Source organism: Phodopus roborovskii, unplaced genomic scaffold (genome assembly GCF_943737965.1).
Source record: "Phodopus roborovskii unplaced genomic scaffold, PHOROB, whole genome shotgun sequence".
In the NCBI taxonomy this organism is placed as follows: Eukaryota; Metazoa; Chordata; class Mammalia; order Rodentia; family Cricetidae; genus Phodopus; species Phodopus roborovskii.
The window spans coordinates 4,086,021-4,108,848 of record NW_026126567.1 but is presented as its reverse complement, the minus strand read 5'-3'; the positions used below and the strand labels follow the sequence as shown (position 1 = coordinate 4,108,848).

The 22,828-nt window shown below is 43.5% G+C and overlaps 1 protein-coding gene across 1 annotated transcript in view; it reads left to right on the top strand.

Annotated features, from left to right (window-relative positions):
- The window catches only part of Khdrbs3 (KH RNA binding domain containing, signal transduction associated 3), a 138,252-nt gene extending 117,506 nt beyond the window's left edge, over positions 1–20,746 (top strand). Inside the window, exons 8-9 of the mRNA XM_051202510.1 lie at positions 18,509–18,567; positions 20,136–20,746. Of these exons, the coding sequence (XP_051058467.1) occupies positions 18,509–18,567; positions 20,136–20,227 (151 nt within the window). The 3' untranslated portion in view covers positions 20,228–20,746. The remainder of the gene's footprint in view (positions 1–18,508; positions 18,568–20,135) is intronic.
- The last annotated feature ends 2,082 nt before the right edge of the window (positions 20,747–22,828 follow it).

Below are 22,828 nucleotides of genomic sequence, written 5' to 3'. Positions count from 1 at the left end.
GAGTGTTTGAACATAGATAGCAACATTGCCTGTGGCAACAACTCTGTTGAGCAGAGCAGAGCAGTAGCTTTCAGAGGCGTCCAGGTCCTGGTCCCCACGTAGGGAAGTGTGCCACCATACTACCATGCAGGTAGGACTGTGTAAATATGTGAATGTAAAGAACTGAGTGGAGCAAATTACCCTCAGCTTCTGGTGGGTTTATTATAATCACACAGCAGAAAATCCAGAGACTGTAGCTGTGGAAGAAGGTGGAGATGAATCACACTGCTGACTTTGAGGACGGGGAGGGGCTACAGACTGAGACAAATGGCCTGAACAGAAGGGTGGGCAGATGATGCTTCCCCAGAGTGGACAAGAAGGAATGTGGCCCTTGCCCCTTGATTTAACTCCGAAGGGACTGTATGGAGTAATAACTCATGTTAACTGTAGCTTCATTTGTAGTAATCTCAAACAAACAAAAATACAGCCCCCACCCAGACCAAGGAGTGCTCTGTGCAGCTGTAGCCATTACTAAGTTTCCAGTTATTTCCAATAAATGTTAAGCAGTCAATAAGAATTTGTGAACAAGGAAATATAATAATCAAGAGATTGTTATTTGCCAAAATTAATATAATTGATCAATAAGTAAGGATATAAAAGAAAATAGCAAATCAGCATAAAAAGATATTGAATGCCACTATCAGATCCTTATTACTAATAAATAGCATGCTGCATTCACAAAAATACAAATTATTACCAAACTTAGAACTTCCATCAACACATAGTATTCAGTGTAATGCTTTAAGATTCATCAAGTCTGTGAATGACAGTGAATGAAGAAAAAAGAAATAAAAAGGGAAGTACATGGCTGCTCCTAGTGTGATGGAGGAGGAAGTTCAGTTAGATAAAAGCCTGAGGCAGGGACATCTGGAGAGTCCAGAGAGAACATGACCCTGAGCCTGGCCTTGGGGGAGAACAGAGGAAGAAGGGTGGATTATCTAGGGAAGAACACTGAGGAGAAGGCACTTCCTGGAGAAGTGGGACTAGCCCTGTAACAGAGGAGGCTAGGGCATGCTCGGAGGACTGGTGGCCAGAGTTCACTTTGATGTGTTCAGTAGGCACCTCAGCCCTTTTTCTCAGGGTTGAGACCTAACAGACAAAAAGGAAGTAGGAAATACACAAGAATCCCAAATAACCTGTGGTGCCAGACAGGAAGAAAATGTCAAAGGCATGTAAAGACTCGGTGTATCAAAGAAACACTGGAATTAACTAAGGGACTTCCAGTTGCCAAAGCTAAGGAATTGGAGCAGGAAAACATATGCTATCGGATTGCTAGTGCCAATCACAGTAAATGGCACAGTCCTGGACACCGCAATCCCCGAAGTCACAGTCTGGTAAAGTTTAAAGTTTGGGATAATGAGATTCTAAAAGGTAACATCCAGAAACCACAAATCCCAATGAAAAGATCTGGAAACACCCACTTACTTGGGTGAAAAATTTGGTGATCTTCCAATCTCCAAATTGTCCATACTAAGGCACAGGGCACACTAAACAGTAAACTAGCCATGGGTAGACATGTGAAGCCTCTAGTTTATGTTTATCACTTAGAAACTGAGCTCCCCCCCCCCCATTTTCACTTTGGCTATTGGTGACACTTTTATGACTGCTCCAGTTTTTAGGGGTGTGGGAGTTACCAAGTATTGAGAGTTACCAAGTATAATTGTGTTGGATTCCAAGATTCTAGAACTGGTCGTCTCATCTATGTAGCCATTATTAGAAAACCAAGGTACTTGGTAAATGTTATCTGAAATTGATGAAGCTTGTAGAAAAAGATGGATATCTGTTGAATCCCCAAACCATAATGAGAAATTTGCAACTTGGGATTAGGGCCTTCTGAGGATGATTTTCAAGATAATTCCAGTAATGTTTACACCGATTAGTCCCCCTATGTGTGGTAGAGACCCCAGATGTCTGGTAATAGCTGAATGATGGGGCAATGATGAAAACCTGTTTTTATATGTGAGTTCCTCATTTTGCATTCATATTCTTTCCAGCAGATGGAATCTGGGAAACATAACATTAAGTGAAATGACTCGAACCCAGAAAGATCAAAAATATGTGTTCTTTATTCATATGCAAACTCAGGAACTTTTGAGGAATTAAAACTCTTCGCCTGAAGAACCTAGCACAGTTTCTGGTTGATTAAACAGTGTACTCACGGAAAACAGTAAACATACGACAGCATCACCAGTCTGGTTTTTGCCATTTTTGTGGTCTGTGCATGTACATACAGAACAACACTACATCTCACATTCCGTGTAGGAACATGGCACAGACTCAGGGTACTCATGTGATGGCTACCAGTAAGAATGCCAGAAGGAAACTGCAGTTGGATGGCTTGCCTAGCAATCCCATCAGGCTTTGAGAAAGTTCCCCTCTGCTGTTGCTTTTGTCCTTGCGGAAGCAGAGAAGTCAGGACAGTTTCGAGCTTGTTTTCTGAGACTACCATACCAAACCTTATTGCCCACATCAGAAAGAGGTACTGTGAGAGAAATCAAACCCAAGTAGCTACAGATGGTAGTTTCTTACAGTCATACATGTAAAATTCATTTACCAAAATACCAAATCAACGGCAGTAGTATTTGAAAGCAAGGATTTATCTCTGTAAATAAATTTGCCTCATTACTGACAGCGTTGGATGAGAGTCCTATACTTCACCACAGTAAATGGTCATGCGATCGTTTCCAGAGATGGCAGAATCTACTGGATACAACTTGATGTACATTGACAATGACAAGTAGAAATTAGGACAAATAGGAAATAAAAGGTAATTTGTTGACTTGATAAAATTTATTCCCAAGGAAAACTTTCAGTGACTTTTTTGAAATATATTAAACATCTCCCTTCCTTCCATATGTGAGTGTCCTCCCAGGCATGGTTCTTGCCCCCTGCAGAGCTGAGGGCCTCTAAGACTGGCAAGGGCAGGAGGAGAAAGTAGAGGTACAGACCGGAAGGGACGGCATTGCTCCCCAGGGCCATTGCTTGTGTGTCAGCAACTAATGTCATACTGTTTCAAATAAACCAACCTCATTAGCAGCATCAGAAGCCCAATGCTTAGGCTGGGCATTGGTGGCGCACACCTTTAATCCCAAGCAGTTGGGAGTGGAGGCAGGTGGATCTCTGTGAGTTCGAGGCCATCCTGATCTACAGAGCGAGTTCCAAGACAAGCGGGGCTACACAAAGAAACCCGATCTTGAAAAGCCAAAACAAACCAAAGAACTAAATACTTAGGAAAGATTTTTAAACATTATTTTTTAATTGTAATTTATGTGTATGGGTATTTTGCCTTACAGATACCTGGTACCCACAAGAGGCCAGAGTATGTGTTTCTCCTGGAACTGGAATTAACAGGTGGTTGTGAGCCACCATGTGGGTGCTGGGATTTGAACCTGGGGCCTCTGAAGAGCACCCAGTGCTCTTAACCACTATCTTTCCAGCACTAATCTTCATCATCTTTTTAAATATTTTTTAATTTTCATTTCATTTATTCAATGTACATGGACTGGTTGCTTAAGAACATTTTCATACAGGCATAGGTCATACATGGAGTTCATTCTTTTAACATGACATAAAATTTCACTATTTAAGTTAAAATTGTAATTATTTTAGTATATGTCCAGTTTGTGAAGTCACTTTAGGATATTCCTACTCCTCCAGTTAGCTTGTTTATACCCAGTTTTCTATCACTTTCATAGCCTCTTCTCCAGACAGCCTTGGTTTACTACTGTGTATGTAGCTTTCCCTCTTCAGGATGTTTCTTGCAGCCCAACCACATCCTTTGTGATTTTTACATCACATGCCATCATGGAGTGTTGCGTTTTTAGACCAATTCACAAGTAGCCTATAGCATCAGACAGGCCTGCCTTTGGCTTATTGCTTTGGCAGTGGTGGTTACTGGGCTGTGCCCATTGTAAGCTGTTACTGGATAATGCTACCATGAGCATGTTTGCTCAAGTCTTTGTGTGGACTTGTTTGTAACTAGGACTTGGAAATTACTACATTAAATGATTTGTGTTTAACCTCTGAAGAACTTTCCAGTGGTACTTGCCTATGTGCCCAGCGTCAAGAAGATCACAAGTTCAAGGATGGGCTGTATATACTAAATGCAGGATTTGAGATGTTTGTGTAATACAGGGAGGAAGGGAAGGCAGAGGAGCCCAGTTATTTTTAAAGTGGGTGTGTTGTTGAGAATTCTCTCTAGGAATGTGTGAAGCTTCTTAGTTATAAGTCTGGTAAAACAGCTCAAGTCTTCTGTACTGGCAATCATTAACATTATTAATATATAGAGATTATAATAATATAAGAAAAGATATTTGTTACCAGCAGTTTTCTACCAGCCTGCTCCCAGAGCCACATCAGTCCCCAAATAACACACAGAGACTCTATTAGTTATAAAGCTGTTGGCTGGTTACTAGCATTTCTTATCAGTTAGCTCTGTCTAAAATACTAACCCATTTCTATCAATCTTAGTATTTCCACGTGGTCTTATCTTACAGGAGAGAGGGTCTAGACCTCTTCTCTCTTGTTCTACATCTTGACTCCTTTCTACTACATCTCCCAGAATCTTCCTTGTCTCCTAGTCCCGCCTATCTTGCCTTCCTATTTGCCAACAGTGCTTTGTTCATTAACCAATAAGAGAAATATATTTACGGAATGACATCTCCCATCAGTTATTAGATGTCAATCCCCTACCCCTACCATCAGCTATCTGTAAAATCATTACATCAAAATGGCAGGCTACTTTTTTGTTTTTCCAATAGAGCAGATAGGATTGCCAGTAAAAACACATTTAAGATTGACAGACGAGCCAATGGAACACTAAACCAGCTATAAAATGCCAATTGAGCATTCTGGTACTATGCAATATAGCCACAGACCTCAGTGGCAAGAGTACACCTCGCTACCCACTGTAGGTTGGATTGGGAAACTAATGCAGCTTGATATACATCGATCTCCATTATGCCACAGAGCACACATGGAGGCTTCACTCAACTCTGATGTCTCCCCAGAAAGGATTTTATTCTTTTTGAACTTGAACACGTATTCTATTCTGTTGTACCTCATTCTTAGCAACCTGCCAGCCTCCTGTCTCAACAGAGTGACTCTTGGACCCGTGTCCCATGCTTCTCTGCCTTGCATTTTTCTTGTGCTTATATCTGGAAAAAATGATGTTATGGGTTTTGAGTGGTTTGTGCAAAAAGGTGTGCTATAGATCATGGCTCCACCATTGGCTGTGTGAGCATGAGCGGCTACACAGTGTCCTTCTGGAACTGTGTGTTTAGCTTCTGAGATGACAGAATGGTGCTTCCCTTCTGGAAGGTGCAGTGCATTTAGGAAGTGGTGATTAGGTGCAGCCTGTAAAAGGCACTGTCCCCAGTTGTTGTTCCCATTAGGCTTGTGTCACTGTGCATAAGTGCTTTGCTCTTAGCATTGAATGTTGGCAGAACAGATCCTGTGAAAGATACTGTGTTTCCAGGGTGAATATACTGCTTTAACACTGTCAACAAACTTTTGAGTAACTGCTCTGTTCCACTTAGGCTTACAGCACTGAGGCTTACAGCACTCTCAAGAAAGATGTGGTTCTCAAACAATGTTTCTAATGAGAGAATAGAAATAACTGCCTGCATTTACACAACAAGAAAGCTGAAGCCTACCTACTGTTTGTTTGCTTGGAAAGCCTGCTTCATGGCAACTGTTCCCTTGACCTTATCATCTGATGGCCACAGTAGTAGCATGGAAAACCCGCGGTTTGAGATGACGATCTGTTGTGCAGGAGAGTCCACCTGGTATTGCCAGCATCACAGTGGTGCTGCCCGTGTGTGCTCTGTGAAACTCACATGCGGAACATTGCTAGGCGTCTGTGCGGGGTCACCTGGGGGGGTCTGGGGTGGGGAGTTCTTACCAACAAAGGATCGATCGGTAGCCTTTTACATGCCCCCCTCCCCTGGAATCTATTCAGAGTTCATTTCATTTCCAGTCATGTGGTACCATCTACATCCTTTAAGTAGGGAGCACAGGAGGGAGGGCCCTTTCTTCTGTAGGAAGCACAGTCTGTCTCTGGGTCAGGACACAGGCTCACACAGATCTTTTGAGCTCTGTCATCAGGAATTAGCCCAACCAGGTGTTTACTTTCCCAACCCAGAATGGAAGCAGTTGTGGCCAGTGAGAGGACAGTGCTGTAGCTTTGAGTCTAGGCTCCCTGTTGTGTCTCCTTCAGCTCTAGTTTCCGTCATGATGGGTATTACAGCTGCATCCCTCCCCGAGTCTTCCTGTTCCAGTGTTTGCATCTGGAAAGGAGCTAGGGTGCAGAGGGTTGAGCTGATGCTTTCCTGGCCCCACCCGCAGTCCCTAGTCCAGCTGGCTCAGGGGTCTGCTGAGGGGAAGTGGGGCTGCAGAGGTGACTCTGGTTACAGAGCACTAACCCCAGCTCTGGGACACCTGAAGTTCCTTTTACCCTCTGAAGGTGCCCGGCACATATATACGTGCAAGCAGAATACTCGTAGTGGTAAGATAAAAACCCTTTTACTCGAGGACGAGGGACACATGTTGTGCAGGCAGCCTGTCCTGTTGGTTTCCTCCCTTGATTCATAAATAATTTATTTTTTTTCCTTTATTTTTTTTTTATTTGTGCTAAACTAGAGTGTACTTTTAGCAGAGAAATTTATATTTATCTGAAACAAACAAACAAAAAAGAGTGCCTGTTTTCCTGGGTATGTGACCTGAAGGTGTTTCCTGTTCCTCGGAAGTGTCTCTGGCGTTTTTGTTTGATTCGACCATGAGATTTTTAATTCCAGTAATCTCTTTTGTCACCCGAAGTGACATGCCTATCACAGATTAGACTGTGGTGGTTGATGGTTAAATTGGATGGTAGTGAAAAGCTAGTCAGAGTACCTGGGCCTCTTCCCCAGCCCTGTGGCAGCTTGTGCGTGGTCCTCCAGAGATGACTTTGTCCCTGAAGCTGCTTTCTCATTCCACTGCGGATTGTGCGTCTGCAGTTAGCATGTTCCTGCCCTTTGTCTGGCTTTTTTCTTACTTGTCAATGAAGACATTTATTCTCCCGAGAAACCTTCCTGTGTCCCTAAAAACTTGGGCAGTGCCCCCCATATCTATACAACTTTGAGCTGCAAGGTTCTAGCATAGTCTGGGCATACTCACTTGCCTGATTTGCATGAGCAACTAAACATGTTTTCTTGAAAAGACCAAACTGTGTTTACCTGCTGCATTCCCAACATTGGCACATAGTAGGTGCTTTCTACCAGTTAAACAGCTTGGAATGAAGAAGATGCTGAAAAGCATCAAGATTATCTCACAGCATAGTGTGGGAGCTGTGTAGACAAATGTTCCTTTCAAACTAGATCTATGAAATGACAGGGCCAAGGCGTGGGGAAGATAGTGCGTACAGACGACCTAGAACATCATTTATAGCAAGCGGCCTCCACGGCCGCTGTCCTCCAAACGGCTTGCTTGTTACATCCCACATGTGTTAGTTATGTTCCTGTTACTGTCATAAAATACCCTGACAAAAGCAACTTCTGGGTTAATTTGGCTCATGGTTTGAGGGGAAAGCATTGTGGTAGCTGATCATGTGGCACCCACGGTCAGGAAGTTGATGGTGATGGGTGCTGGTATTCATTTCTGACCCCAGCCCACGGGGAGTGGCATTGCCCACATTGAGGCCCAGCCTCTCCACCTCATCCACCCTAATGGAGCTGCTGTCTCCCAGCCATGACAGCAGGGCTGTAGTGGGTCAGCCTTTGTGAGCTCGGGTGTAGGCCTCTTCTGTTCTCAGCCTGCGTCTTCCATGTGGGAGCTGGCGGGCAGAGGAAAGGGACCCAGAGCCTCTCCGCCGAGAGTGTTTCTAGAAGATGTGTTGGAGTGTGTTACTGTGATGAGTGATCCAAGTTTAATATCTCTAAATTTTTTAAAATAATCATTTCTGTTAGCTGATTAAGATAGTGTAGCCCGAATGCAAGTAGGGTAGGTGGGCTGCATGATACCCCTGACCAATTTCTTCTCTGTGATTTAACAAAGCACTAGCCAACATGGGTACTTAGCACTTGTAGTGGAGGTGGAGGTGATGCTTAGAAGTATTTCATGGTAGAAAGGGGCTTTAGGAGGCAACTGGTATCTTTGATTGGCATTTAAAACATTTTTATTAGAAAAAGTGATTATTACAAACTTAATTATAACAATAGGGTAGGAACAACAGTCGGCATTTATTTTATACTAAATGGCAGGCCAGCGAAAGTGCTTTGCATGTGTGAACCCTAATTACCCCACTTTTGTCATCAGCCTGGCATCTACGCCACAGCTGCAGTGGTGACTTAGGAAGATTACAAGCCACGTTCTTCATTTGTGCATCCTTCCTTTCTGTGTGTGATTGGCCATTTTTTATGTCTGAGACAGTTGTAAAGTCGAATCTCCAAAGATCGAACTGCCTGCTGCTGCTTCCAAAAGGGAGAAGAGCATCCATTCCCCCCTGAACCTTTAAGCCACACCCTGGCTGGCATCCTTTGTAGTGTGAGGGCTCTTAACCTTCCAGCGGCATGTGAAACAGGTGGATGTGAACTGGACAGGCATTGGTCTGAGGCACGAGGGAACAGTAATGGCCACCCTGGACTTTGAGGGATCAGGCAGGCGGTGGGAACCTGTGCTCTAACCCTGGTTCATATTTTCCACTTGCCAGACTCATCATAGCTTTATGAAAGCAAACCTATCCCACAGCAACTGTAAAGGACAGTTTCTAGAAGACCTCAGTGAGACTGGGAAAGGCTAACAGTATCTGTGGGGTCTGGCTGCTGCCATGGGGTGGTCATGCTTTGCAGGAGGGTGGGTTTGTCCATGCACCCATGCACAGAGTGGTAGGAGCTCTGTGATGTGAGACTAACACCAGCACCTTTAGTGCTTGGGGACACACAGGCTGAAACCTGGGGTCACTTGCACCCTGTTTGTCTGAGGTGGGACCCCAGACTAGATAGACTTCTGGGCGCTCTGGTTGTTGGCAGCATATTCCATGGAAATCTTGAAAGACACCTGTTGCCAATTTTGTGAATATAAGGCCTTAGGCCTAGAGAAATTGAGTCTATAAAATCTGGATGTTTTCTAGTTCGTGAAATAATTCTTTCAGGTTCAATTCCTAAGTGTGTGGGGTGTGTGTGTATTACTTATCCTTATCCTTTATCTGATCTAAACAATGTAAGGAGGAGAAAGTTTATCTTAGCTCACAGTTTCAGAGGCTTTGGTCTCAAATGGGGAGGTGTGGCGAAGCAGCCTGCATCCTGGCAGCTAGGAAGCAGAGGCAGGAACGCCATCACACTCCTCTTCTATTCCATCAGGGCCTTCATCCCATAGACGTTAGGGTTTAGATCAGATGCAAAGGCATTTAGGTTATCTGAGGGCACATGAATTCTCTTATTCTAATTTCCCTGCCCTCATTCTAATTCCTCCTAGCTTCTCCGCCTCTTGCCTCACAAAACTCTTTCTTACAGGAGCCTTGTAGTGATTAAAACAAACAAAAAAATTTTACATTGGTCAAAAGCACATTCCTAGGGTAAGCTATAAGTAGCTGAGCCATTGCCATGGCAACACAAGGTACAGGAGTAAGACTGTGATCAGATAGAGTGGGGGACACTTTGAGACACAGGTCTGTTGTCAGCAGACTTGGCAAGTGAAGAATTGGCATGCTTTGCTTAGGATGCTTTGATAATAACCTTGGTTGGATACCTGCAACTCTGACCTTGTGCATAGCTATAAAGTTTTAAACCTACGATCTATTTACTAAACAACCTTTAGTCTAGTCTAACTTGCTCTAAGATTAAAAAAAAGGGGGGGAGACCTAATTGTGTGTGGCTAATCTGAGCAAAAGGAACAAAGCATGCTTGTGTCTACAGTCCTTGTGAGACAAAGATCTAGTTATGAAGCATGTCCTAGTATATTTTCTATATATCAAAATTATACAGCTATATGAAAATCATATTCCTGACCACCCACAGATACATGTACCTATAATATTGACATGCCATCATGAGATTACATATACACATCACATGAGATCACACATTACAGTGCAGGTATTGGGGAGACCCCAAGCTGCTTTAAGCAAATGTGAGCAGCAGTTTCCATGGTCCAGCAGACCTTGTCTAGACTGGATTAACCCGCATCAGAGAATCTGGTGGGTTGACCTGAATACTAGTTCCCATTTACTATAACTCTCACAGCCAGCAGCCGATTGGCACTATCAACGTGCATGGCGAGCCACCCGTACCTTGGCTTAGCCTCTGGAGATACCCTCATAGACACTACTGGAAGTGTGCCCTGACCTTCCGCCTGCCTGCGTAGTGGGCAGTAGTTAGTTAGGCCCACTTATATAGGGTATGTGGAGATCTATGTACATAGTTGTTCTCCTGAATCCAGTTCTATCTTCAGTGTTCTCTGGTATCTGCTGTCAGCCATACTCTGGAAATATTAAATGGAAAAATCCAGAGAAAGATACTTAGTACATCTTAAAGTGTGTTCTGGTGTGTTGGATTGTCATAGTCCTATTTCATCCTGTTAGGAAATGAAACATCCTTTTGTTCAGCATATACATACCGTATGCACAATGAACTAATAAGTCTGTAGCCATCTTGGTCACTGCAGCTGCCATAGGGTGCCACAGTGTCCCTGCTGTACCTAATGACAGCACCAAAGCAGCAGAACGTTCCTCTTCTACTGAAGAAGAGGTTGACACTCCCAGCTTGGTAGGAAAGAAATGTGACTGTATTAAAAACAGTATGACTCTTTACTAGTCCGTTCATATTGAAGATTCTAAGTATGTTAGGAACTGCACAGGGCTTGGGAGTGGTTCCTGGTTCAGAGTGCTTGCTACACTGACACAAGACAGGACCAGTCACCAGGGTCCACGCTAGGGGCCTCACAGCTGCTGGCGCCTCGCTGCAGGGGGTCTGACACCTTCTGTCCTCCTCTGGCACCTGAATTCATACTGCCTCTCTGGAGTAATGACATGACTGAACAAGTTAAATAAATGCGCTTTTTTCATAGTAATTCGTTAAGTATAAGCTGGCAATACCATGTGAAAATTCAGATCTTAATACAGCAAATTAACTATTAAATATTTCAGTACAATCAATTTTACATTTTAAAAAAGATTTTATGTTCTTTGAATGTCTGTGAATATGTATGTATATATGTATATGTGTAGGTACCCATGGAGACCACAAGAAGGTATTAGATCCCTTGGAGTTGGAGTCCCAGGCAGTAAGTTGTAAACTGTTCAGTGTGGGTACCAAACTCAGGTCCTCTGCAAAAACAGTGTATATTCTTAACCACTGAGCCATCGCTCCAACCAAACATACATACATTCCTAATTATCATTGAGAGAGAAAAGGATTTTCCCTACTCTATCTGAGTAAAAGAAAAAACAAATGTGTGATGAGTTTTAAATTCCTTATTTCTGAGGTTTGTGGGTATAATTTAGTGGTGGGCTGCTTGCCTAATATGCCCAAGATTCCTACTTCATCTGTATTACTTTTACCAAAGAACAACATAAGATTATTTGACAGTTTTTCTTTGTCATAGCTCCCTCCCATCAGCCCTATAGTGGATGTCTTAACAGATGTGGTATCTCTTAGCCAGGTTAAAGAATAGTTCCTAAAGGTCTATAATTTAGGAAATCGGACCTTCAATGTTAATAGGGCTACTGCAGCTTTCTCTTAGAGAAATTATCTAAAAGGCTGCATACCACAGAGATGCTGTGGATTTTAGTTTGAGGCTGCTGAAATAAAGAGTGAACATTTGCACAAGGCCCTCCTCGCTCTCGGCAGGTGTGTGTGTCATGCTGAAGCACTCTCGTCTGTGTGTGCAGAAGCAGAATGGCTGTGAAAGCAATGTGCATACCCTAAGTAGACAGGGCTTCGCTGCTAGAAATGCTAACACCGATGTGAGCCGCAGTCTTTTTGGTGGTCAGCAGGGAGAGTAGGGGTTGTTGCCACGGTGGAAAAAGCACCTCACGTTTTTATTACTGTGACGACGTTTTTCCCTTCATGTATGCTGGGTGTCCTCAGGCCTTACAGTGAAAGCCATGGTTCTGGGCCATTTCAAAGATGGGACAGTACGATGCAGTAGAAAGATGGATCCTCACAGGTGGAACAAGCCGTCTATATTGTGTTTGACATGTGCATGCTTCTCCTATATTGTGTTTGACATGTGCATGCTTCTCCTGAAATGGATGAGCACTCTGAATGCAAGTGTGACTCCTCCCGTGCAGAGGAATGCCATGCCCCTGTCTCACCTGAAGACCGCTAGCAGTAAAGTCATCGCCATCTCCCCTCCCACAGGAGGTGACATTAGCCCCTGGGTACAGGGCGCCTGTGGAAGGGCAGGCCAAGAGGCAGCGTGGCTGGGGGAGGAGGCTGGCTTGACTTCACTGGTAGCTGCTTTCATCAATTGCTACAACCTGATTTTGTGGCTTTTTATTCAATGTCCTCCTGAGGAAATATCATTAAATATTATGAGAGAACTATTAGGTAAGGAAGGATCTGATTGAAAGTAGATTGAAATTTTTTTAGCTATTTACCCTGAAGGAATTTCAGATCTTCAGTTATCTATGATAATAGGAAAATAAGAATACTCCCAAAATTTCATTTGAAATATTACTTTTCATTTATTCTGCTTTATCTTTAGAAAGTCTCCATGGTTAGTATAAGGATTAATGGCTCTGTTGGTAGAATAGAAACACTGAACAGGGAACCTGGCCTAGATCAATTGCTTATGTCACATAATAAAAATTTACCTAGTATTAGCTTAAAATTAATTTTATGATAATATATACAGAAAGATTTTCCTTAAAGAGACAAGTCAAATAACTGGGAAATCAGCCTTGTAAATTAAATTCAAAAGATGTAGCTGCAGAGGAGTGCCCCAGCCCAAAGTCATTGGAACCACGAGCCACAGGACAAAGCGCAGTTACAGACTTCACTGAGGTAAGGGCTGCTCAACCCCCATGTTCATATCAGTCTGTGGTCCCTCTGAATCTGGATAATTAAAATGGGAAGACTTTTAGAATTAGAAAAACACAAAACTGAATCAGAATGTCCATCTACTCCACCAACTCTCCTTCCTCAAATTCTGCCCCATGAAATGAACTGTCAAACGGTTTAAAAGAGTCTCCAGGAAAAGAGGGAGGAAGCAGATAAAACCAGGAGGAGGATGCTATGGAGTGTGACTGGCACAGGAAAGGCTCACACACACAGGCAGCCATGACTGCGGGAGCCGCCTCGTGTGCCTTCAAGACCTGTTTCTGAAGCCTGAGGCCTGGCACCCAGTAATGAAAAAGGAGTAGTGTCTGCCCCGGGGGATTGTTGAATCTGAAAGAATCTTAAAGGAGGTGTGTGTGTGTGTGTGTGTGTGTGTGTTGCATTTACAGACAAGTGTGCTGAGAATCTGAAAAGCAAGAATTCTTACATTGCAAAAAAATTTGTAAAGCTTTTTTCCAAACATCAGACTCAGCCTACTAAAATTGGCACACCTTGAAAGAACTGTTCTCTCTCATGGAATAGATGATTTTATAATTAATATCCATGTGGATAAGAAGACATGACCCATAATGGCCAGACAAGCTGTGAAGTGAGATGGCAATGTAAGAATAAAGAAAGCATTGGGTAAAAGGTACAGAGACTAAGATGAAAGGTCCGGGCTTTAAAAGGAGCCCAGCAGCATTACCAGAGTGGCAGAACACAGTGAAGGGAGTATATAGTTGCCACTTGACAGTATCTAGAATTGTCCGGAAGATAGTCCTCTCTGGGCATGCCTGTGGGGGATTATCTTGGTTATGTTAAGTGGTATCGGACAGGGGGATTCAAAACTATGAAATGCATTAGCAGAAGTGAGTACAGCTTACATCAATCCTTGTCTCCTGGCTGTCCAGACCTTACTGCCATGATGGACTATGTACCCTGATCTATAAGCCAAGATATATATATATATATATATATATATATATATATATATATTACACCCTTTCTCATTAAAATTGCCTTTGTTAGTGTATTTCCTCATAGCAACAAGGATTTTTAGAAAGAAGAAAGGTTGAAGGAAGCTTTCTAAAAACAAAAACAGTTTTCTACTCACTTTGAAGAACTTAGCAGCTGCCAGAGGGTTAGGTGGGTAGCAGGTCATATGCCATGGATACAAAGCTCAGGCGAAAACCTCTTAGCAGTAAGCAGGCTGGATGTCACTTTGCTGTCCAAAGATAAGTTCCGGACTCCATAACGCTGCAGACGTGAGGGATGCACCCAACCGTCAATACAGCTTCACTATTGGTGCACAAGAAGGAATTAATATTATCTACTTAATAGGTTTGTGATATAGTTGCATGTTATCCATCATTGCCTTCTTTATTATTATTTTACATATGGATCCCAGTTCCCCCTCCCTCCCTCCCTTGTAGTAGGTGAATCGGGCATTTCCCTTCTAGAGTCCAAAAAGGACTTTTTAGTTTAACCCCATTCACCTCTTCCTCTTGTGTCCCTCAGTCCCTCAGCTCCTCTCAGACACCTGTGCCGCCCAGCCCCTCCTCTTCTCCCGCCTCACCAGACGAGGCTGTGTGGGAGTCCACACACCAGCGCTGCTATCAGGCACTCTCTGGTCTGCATGCGCTTCGCAGGAGCACATGCGGCATCTTGTTTTCATGTCTGCAATTTCAGTTCAGGATCCTGGATGCAGAAAGAGCCCACTGTGTTCACTGATACATGGTTCTGCTCAGACTTAGCACTGTTCCTGTCATTCCTTTAGAGCTGGAAGAGGAGGAGATGCCCCTTGTCAAGCATTACCTACTAACAGCATTGCATCTCTCCATTCATTCAATATATTAAGCTAAAATCTAGTGAGTTGTGCCTTCTGTGTTCTAGACATTGTTCTGGGGGAACTGAGCCATATCGCTGAACAAAACAGACACATCCCTTTTTTTTTTTTTTTTTTTTTGTGGGTCTTAACTTCTCGCTAAACTGGGAAGAAATTGAGAAGTTGTTCCTATCAGGTGGCTGTTGTGTGTTGCTGAGTGGCGTGGTGGCACAGTCTCCCTGCAGCCCTGGCTGGAGTGGTTCCAGCAGGGATGGACTGCAGACCTTTTGTTCTGAGCACACTTGGGAAGGGCAGGTTGAGGGATGAGTTCAGAAGGCTGATGCGTTATGGAGCTTTTTGAGTGAAGTGTCTGTTAGCGATTTAGATGTTAAAAGGCAGTTGGCACATGAATATTAGTCTCAGAAGAAACACCTTAAAAGATTATTTGAGAGGCTTGGATGTTTAGACTAAGAGAGCTGACACCTGAACTCAAACGCTCTAACCAGACAGGTTAAAGAGTAGAGGAGGGATTGTCAGGCTAACGGTCAAGGTGACTGCAGTGGTAGAAAAGAGCCAAGAAGCACCTTGTCCCCCACAGAGCTAAGTGTTTGAGGGGACAAGAACATGGGGGGGATGGGTGTGAAAGGCTTCACTTTGCCCTACCAGAAACTAAGAGAAAACCACAGACAGAGGGCTTAAGAAACAAATTTTGTGTTTGGAATACCCAAGGATCATGTCATCAAGTGAGGTGATTAATTAGAGGGACAAGGAGGCCCGGACCTTCCGGTATGAAGCGTTACCTATATACACCTTGATACATCAGGCCTTGGGGTTGGGTAGCTGCTTGGGAGAGTCACTGCATAGTGTTTGCACACAAGTGCAGTGTTGTAGTTGTGCATGTATGCTGGAAGACAGAGGGACCCCAAAGAGCCTCTACCTGCTCTTGCTCCCAGCTTAGGGAGGCGACTCTTAGAGCAGTGGTTCTCATTTTGGGTTGAGATCCCTTGGGGTCCTATATCAGATGTTTGCACTGTAGTTCATAGCTGTAGCAAAACTACAGTTACGGCATAGCAATGACATAATGTTATGGCTGGAAGCCACCACACATAAAGAGAATCTTCCAAGTGAGGTCATCCTAGTAAACTGAAGAAAAGGGGACATAATGGAATGGAGCGCTAGTGAGCTACACTGCCACCTTACAGACAGCTTCTCTAGGCGGGGATCATGTCATTGACGGCTGGGGTGTGGAGGCCTGGGGAGTATGTTTGTTTCCCTCCGGCATGTCCTGGCTTTTAGTTTATCCTTGGGAAATAGGACACATCTTTGGCTAATAGACATTGGAGGTACAGGAAATGCAATGCTATGGAAGTAATTCACGAGAGGCTGACAGGGTAGGAGAATGGGGTGCAGCTCCACAGCTTGCCGACGGTCTTACAATGAATAGTCAGAAACTGGGTGAAATGATGGCAAATGTCAACTTAAAGTTTTCACTTGTCAAAAGGCAGCATTATTTGGCCCAGCATTGGTTTATCTTTCTGTTCATTGGAAGATATTCATGACCCCACCCCACACCGAGTTGGCTGAGTGCTCTCACAGGTAAGTTTCCAGCCTGAGTGGGTGTTCATTCCCAGTGACGTCATTTAGTCAGTGACACAGTTGTCATACTCTGTGCTCCTTAGTCTTGGGCCTGCCTGACAGCTTAGCTCTGAGGCACCTTTGATGGAGCTGTCTCTGGAAAGGAAGCACTTTCTGTTTTATGAAGGGCCCTCTCACTTTAACTGTGCACCAGGTAAAATTCCCAAGAACCACTAAGTTTCATTTGCCTAAGAGCCATTATACTGTTACTTCTGACTTTCTTCGGGGGCCGTTTTCTTTCAAACCACCACCGTCCCAGTGGACCCTGCCTTCTGTGCTGAGTACATGAGCTCTGGGGAAGTGTGATCATCTAAGGAAAACACGGCCTTTGTCCTGTGCGTGGTAGCAGAGCCTTAGGTGTGGGTGTGCTACCAGCAGCGAATGTAGTGCCCTGAGCTTGTGTGCCTCTTTACATAAAACAGAATTTTAGACCAGATGGGACTGTGCCCAAGAGAAGCTGCCAGTAAGGCACCTGGCCAGGTTGGTGTAGATCCATTCTTGCCTCCCGTTTCCTTCTTAGTCCCGTGAGAGTGCCAATCGCCATTCTGATGAGCATTTTTAAAGCTCTGTGTCTACCTATGCCTCCAGTACAGCATGTTCTAGAGCCTAGACTGGACTGCAGAAGGTTCACATTGGAACAAGAGTGTTCACTGTGTTTAGCTAACTGGTAAGAAGAATGTGGATAGCCCAGGTTTACAGGTTCTCTTTCCTGTATGGTGCACTGTAGAGACCTATCCTGAAGGTCATTCTGGCCCATGGATGCTATTAGCACTTGGTAATTGAAAACACTTGAATTTCTCATCCTTTTTCCTTCGTTTATGCTGTGCTTACTTTGTCCTTTCCTCAGCTCCTTCACTCCATCCTCCTGGCCCTTCAGAACATGATACAGCATTGCACTTGTTACACACAGGGTGTGTGTGTGTGTGTGTGTGTGTGCGTGTGCGCCCGCGTGCGCGCGCCTTTGTATCTACACCCTTATCCACACACTGGCCCCTCCCTGCCTGCTGTGGACACCTTTGGTATAGACTAGGATAGGAGCCAGCCTGACTCCGAATGGGAGAGGGACAGAAGGGAGCCAGCCTGTTTCCCTCCCTTTGGAGGGACCCTTTGGCCTTAAGTATATTTGACAGGAAAAGGAACATGGGTTAAGGAGATCGGGTATACCCTGCAATTGGGAGCAATAGAGTGAGTTGCGCTTGCTGTTACCAGTGAGAGTGTAGGCTGCTTCCCTAACCATCTCCCCTGGACATACATGGCTAACCCTACCTTGGTTCCAGAGCATGCAGATCTCAGCAGACAGCAGAAGACACCATGAGGTGTGGAAAGCCAGCTGGGTTCAGTTGTGCTGGGAAGCTTCATGTCTGGTTGTTAGAACTTGAAATAATCGGGATACTTGCTTCTTACGAAGTTGGTTGGGAGAGAGGAAAACCCTCTTCAGATACTTCAGATACCACTTGTGGCAACCAAACTTCTGTCTGTAAAAACAAAACGGAACCTCACACACTTCAAATCTGGTATGAAGATGCACAATGATGGCAACAACAGGTTCTCCTTACTGTCAGGGGAATTGTAGATTAAAACCTCGACTTCCCTATGCATTGAAAAGACCTTGTAACTCCCTGGGGCGATTCACCTGCCTCTCCTCTGGCACACCACAGCGTCCAGGCACCCAGGCCTGAGGTTTTTTGCCACTCCTCATGCTGGAGAGCAGTAGTGCTCCTGGCTTGGCCTGTCGCTCAGTGGATGAGTAGAGAACCTACAGCCGGCGTGGTACTGAGTTCTGTGGAAACGGTGTCTACGCTTCCTCCTCACCCCCCACGGCACCTGATAGTCAGAAAACCTGTCTTCTCTCAGCATTCTGTCATCTCAGGAGGAATTAATTCCACTTTAGCCCTTTCTATTTTTAGTTTATCTGGTTTTGAGTGCATCGTTGGGTGTGACATAACCCCACAGCGGAAGCATCTTGTGCTAACGGTGTTTTCTTTTGTTCGTGCAGCGGAGGTGATTACTATGATTATGGACATGGACTGGGTGAGGAGGCCTACGATTCCTATGGTGAGTGAGTGGCCATCACAATCACACAGAGACAGGGCCACTGGCAGGGACAGACCTTCAGAGTCCTTATTGGAAGGGAGAGCCCTACTTGCTTAATGATGAACTCATTTTGTGTGTGGACCCTCCCCCCCTTCATCCCCCATCCAGTTTCTCTGTGTATGCCTTGCTATTGCCTGAGGCTGACAGTTAAATGCTAAAGACCATTACGGTGCAAGAGTTCGGATCCCACACATAGCTGTATGGGTTGGTGGCCAGTGCCGACCTTGTTACTCTGCACTGTAGGCTTCCAATCTGCAGCCACTTGCCAGCATGGTTCTTTTTGAAGTATCTTTGCTTCTTGACAGTAAAGGAAATGAAGCCATCACTAACTAGTACAGCCTTCTCTCTCCCCCATCCTCAAGACCTCAGAACAATTATGCTAAGAGTCATTGACAAAGGTTACAAAAGCTGACCATGGAGGAACACAAGGGCCTATCAGTCTCATGAGGAGCCTACACCTTAGTTCTGCAGGAGCCCATAAAGGTGCTGGGGAATCCATGACCAGAGTCTCAATGTATAGAAGGATGACAGGTCTCATTAAGAGTATTGACGGTGGTAAACAAAATGATGCTAAGAAGTGCCTTAGCCTGTGGGCAGAGGCAGAAGAGAACAAGAAGTGTCTATTGGAAGAATGCTCCACAAATGCCCGATAACCTGTTCCAGTGAGTCACAGCACTGTGGAAGTCAGCTCTGCCTTCGACATTTCCTGAACTGAACTCTAAACCTATTTCTGGTGCCCTTCACCGGCCGGGGGTTGGGTTTCTGTTTTGTTTTTTTTTTTTTTTTTGTTATTCATAATAAACATTTAAGAGAGATGCACTGGCTTGGGGAGTGCCGCCCACTTAAATTGTGCAAGTTAGCCAAAGGGGGTGACATTGATTGCATGTTTGTATCGGAAGAGGTCATCTTAAGCATTTTTCTCTCACGGCTTTTTAAATTGGTCTCTGAGGACACATGGCTTTTTGATTGCTTTGTGTTACAGCAGAGGCTTAACTGTTTGCTGTCTGAGACCTGGGAATAAAGGAGAGTCTGGACACTTGAATTTCAGGAGGTAAAGATGGTAAATGTCGTGGTTAGTGACGGCTGTCCACGTATGCTATTGGTGACATGGTGTCACAAGGAAAGCGGCACCATGTCCCTTCAGTCTCTCTGTGGAGACACTGTCAAGAGGCAGCGAGCTTTTTATTTTCTCCTTCTGCCCTTCCCAATTCCGTGTTCTTTTTCCTTTTCTTTGCTGTTGGAAGAATTAGAATAGTCCTTTCCATTGCGCTGGAGTTTTGATAAGGCTGCTGGATTTGCTCTAGGCAGAAACTCTTGCAGTTAGTAGCTGTTTCCAACACAAAGGTCCCTCTCTCAAAGTGATCATGCCACTGGTGACAAGGTCATTTTGTATTGTGTTCATAACATTTCTAAGTAAATCCCCATGTGTTTCTTTTATTAGTACATCAGAGACATGTAGCTGCAGTATGACATTTACCACTGGTTCCCCATGACAGTGGCCTAATTATGATTCATCTTCCTGATTTTAGGGCAAGAGGAATGGACTAACTCAAGACATAAGGCTCCTTCAGCGAGGACGGCGAAGGGCGTCTACCGAGACCAGCCATATGGCAGATACTGATTGTACTGTCTGATGTTGTGAAATAGCCAATCTCCACCGTCCTGTATACTGTTCAAAGTAATTTTTTTCTATGAACAATCCCTTTTTAAATAAATCAAAATGCTTAAAATCTGAATGGATGGAACTTAAAGCCACTTTGTTGAAGCATCTACTTGGCAGGGAGAAGGACATGTAAAACTTTGTTATTTGCAGTCTGTATATGAAAACTAGGTCATGAGAAGAAAAAAAAATAACTTTGATTAACTAGTGTTAAAACATAAAGATAGGTTTACTAAACATGTTAATCCATTCTTTTAACATAAGCCTCACCTTTCATTTTGAAGGTTTCCACAGAATTTAGTTATTTTATCTTTCAGCCATATGCTAGATTTTGTTTTTATTTTTCTTGCCAACTTGCGTAAAAAGGGAGCCAATTACAAGTGCGAACAATGTGGTATTCTTTTGTAACTCGAGTCTTGAAATGTTCTGTAGTGTTAAGCAAAGTCTCTTGCTTGATACTAAATAAACTTTTGAAAGAAATTTCGTGTGTGTGAGCTAACGATTTCATGTTTTCTATTTAAAAAGGCCTTCATAAATAGCTGTAAACAGGGAAAGGGTTCCTCTAACAGTGCCTGTCATAAAAGGGTCACACTAAATATTGTACAGCTTATCTTAAAAGTGGTATAAAATTAAATGTGCCATGACATACTCACCGTAGGTTCAGATGCGGTCTAAGGGTCCACACGGTATCGATGTACTCACTCAAGTGGCACGTTAAACCCACGCAAACCAAATCTGCTTTTAAAACTGGTTTTAAAATAACTACTGGATTCTCTGGAAAGGATGTGATCAGTTTTCATCTTGTCGAGCGTTTTTTCACTAGTGCAACTTTGGATTTTTTATGAGACTTTTGGTACCTTAATGAACACCTCGCTCCATGCTGGAAGCATAAGCACAGACCTTTTAAAGACACTCTGACTAATTGAGGTCGCACTCGCCAAGGCTGAGGATGTGTAACCCTTAAACGGTCTTCATTTTCAAAGGTAAATAAATCAAATAAGATTTTAATCTCACTTAATTTATCTTAATATAACTAATAAAACCAGGGAGATTACAACTTAGCCAGTTTCATTATCCATTTTAGAAAGGTTTTAAGATCACCTAAATTCTCATTTTAAAAAGTTTAATTTGTTTTAGTAATCTAAAAAGCCTTAGTTTAGCCAGTTTAATTGGGGCCAATTCTTCCCTATTAAACAACTGTAAAACCTCATAACTAGTTGTGTGTAATACATCTTTTGGTTAGTAATTGAGGGCGTTCTTAAAACTGACAAGGGTTTAATAAAGTTATTTGTTAATCATTTGGCTTAAGTTTTAATTGTAGATTATGCAAAATATTTGTCTTTATTGGGGTGGGGGTGTTTCCTTGCATTTATTTTGAGTAAAAAGATTTCTTCTTTTGTTAGGAAATGTGGACCACTTGAACTATCAGAGGAGCTCAGTTCGACTTGGAGCAAACAAAGGTATGCACCTTTGGTCCCCTGGTTCCGGTCACTGCTGTGGTCGGTGTGGTGTTAGACTGTTCTTGCTAATGCAGTGGGTGGAGCGAGGTTCCCTTCCCACTGCTTCTAAGGTGACTGCACAGCTAAGGTCCTAAAGGACCCCTGGAGAGCCGAGCCAGGAAGCTTCTGCAGCATGAAAGGGTCAGAGGCTAGAAATTGGAGGCTGAGGCTGTCAGCACCTCAGTTTTCAATGAGAGTGGAGAAGTCCAGTCAGTAATCTATCCACAAAGGTTTTTCTGAATTCTTAAGTTAAAGCAGTCTGCCAAACTGCCTGTTTAGAACCCTTTGTTTTTAATACGTATATGTGACTGCAAAACCTACAGAGACATACAAACCATTTTTCAAAATAGTAATCTGGTCTTGTAGAACAAAGTTTTGTGCTTCTGAATTTTGAAAATTAGGACTTTTATAAAATAAATATCAAAGCGGGTATTTCTAGAGTTATTTCTTTTTCATAAATCTGGAGATCTATAAAAGAAGACAGGTATTGTTCATTTGATGTCATTTTGTAGATCCTGGGACACACGATCTTTCTGAAACTTCTCTTTAGGGATGTGATGTGATGTTTGGGGACTTTGCTGTGCGTTTGAGTGGTTTGTTTGTGTGATTTTGAAATTTGCTCTCACTCTATAGCTGTGGCCAGCCCCTAGAATTCATTGCATGTGTATGCCACCATACCTGGCTGGATCTTCTCAAGTGTTGATTATATTTGAGCTCTGCTGCTCAGCTGTGCACATCTGGACACGTGTCCCTTCCTGCCAGTTCCAGGGAGATGAAGACATGCTGTCATATTCATAGTTGTAGGCATTGTTTATCCTGACAATGATAATCACATGGAAAGTCAGTGGTCAGGATTGAGTTCATGTATGTAATATAAAGGAGAAACATACAAACATTCCTTAGTCAGAGTTAACTGAACACTTAAATTGCCCAGAGAAAGAAAACGAATCTCCTCTAATAGAAGCCCAGAGAAAGAAAACGAATATTGAGTTTGTTGTTTGCTTGGTTTTTGCTTCTTTTCCTGATATTCAGGGAATGTGGCATATTGTAGTTAGAACTTTTT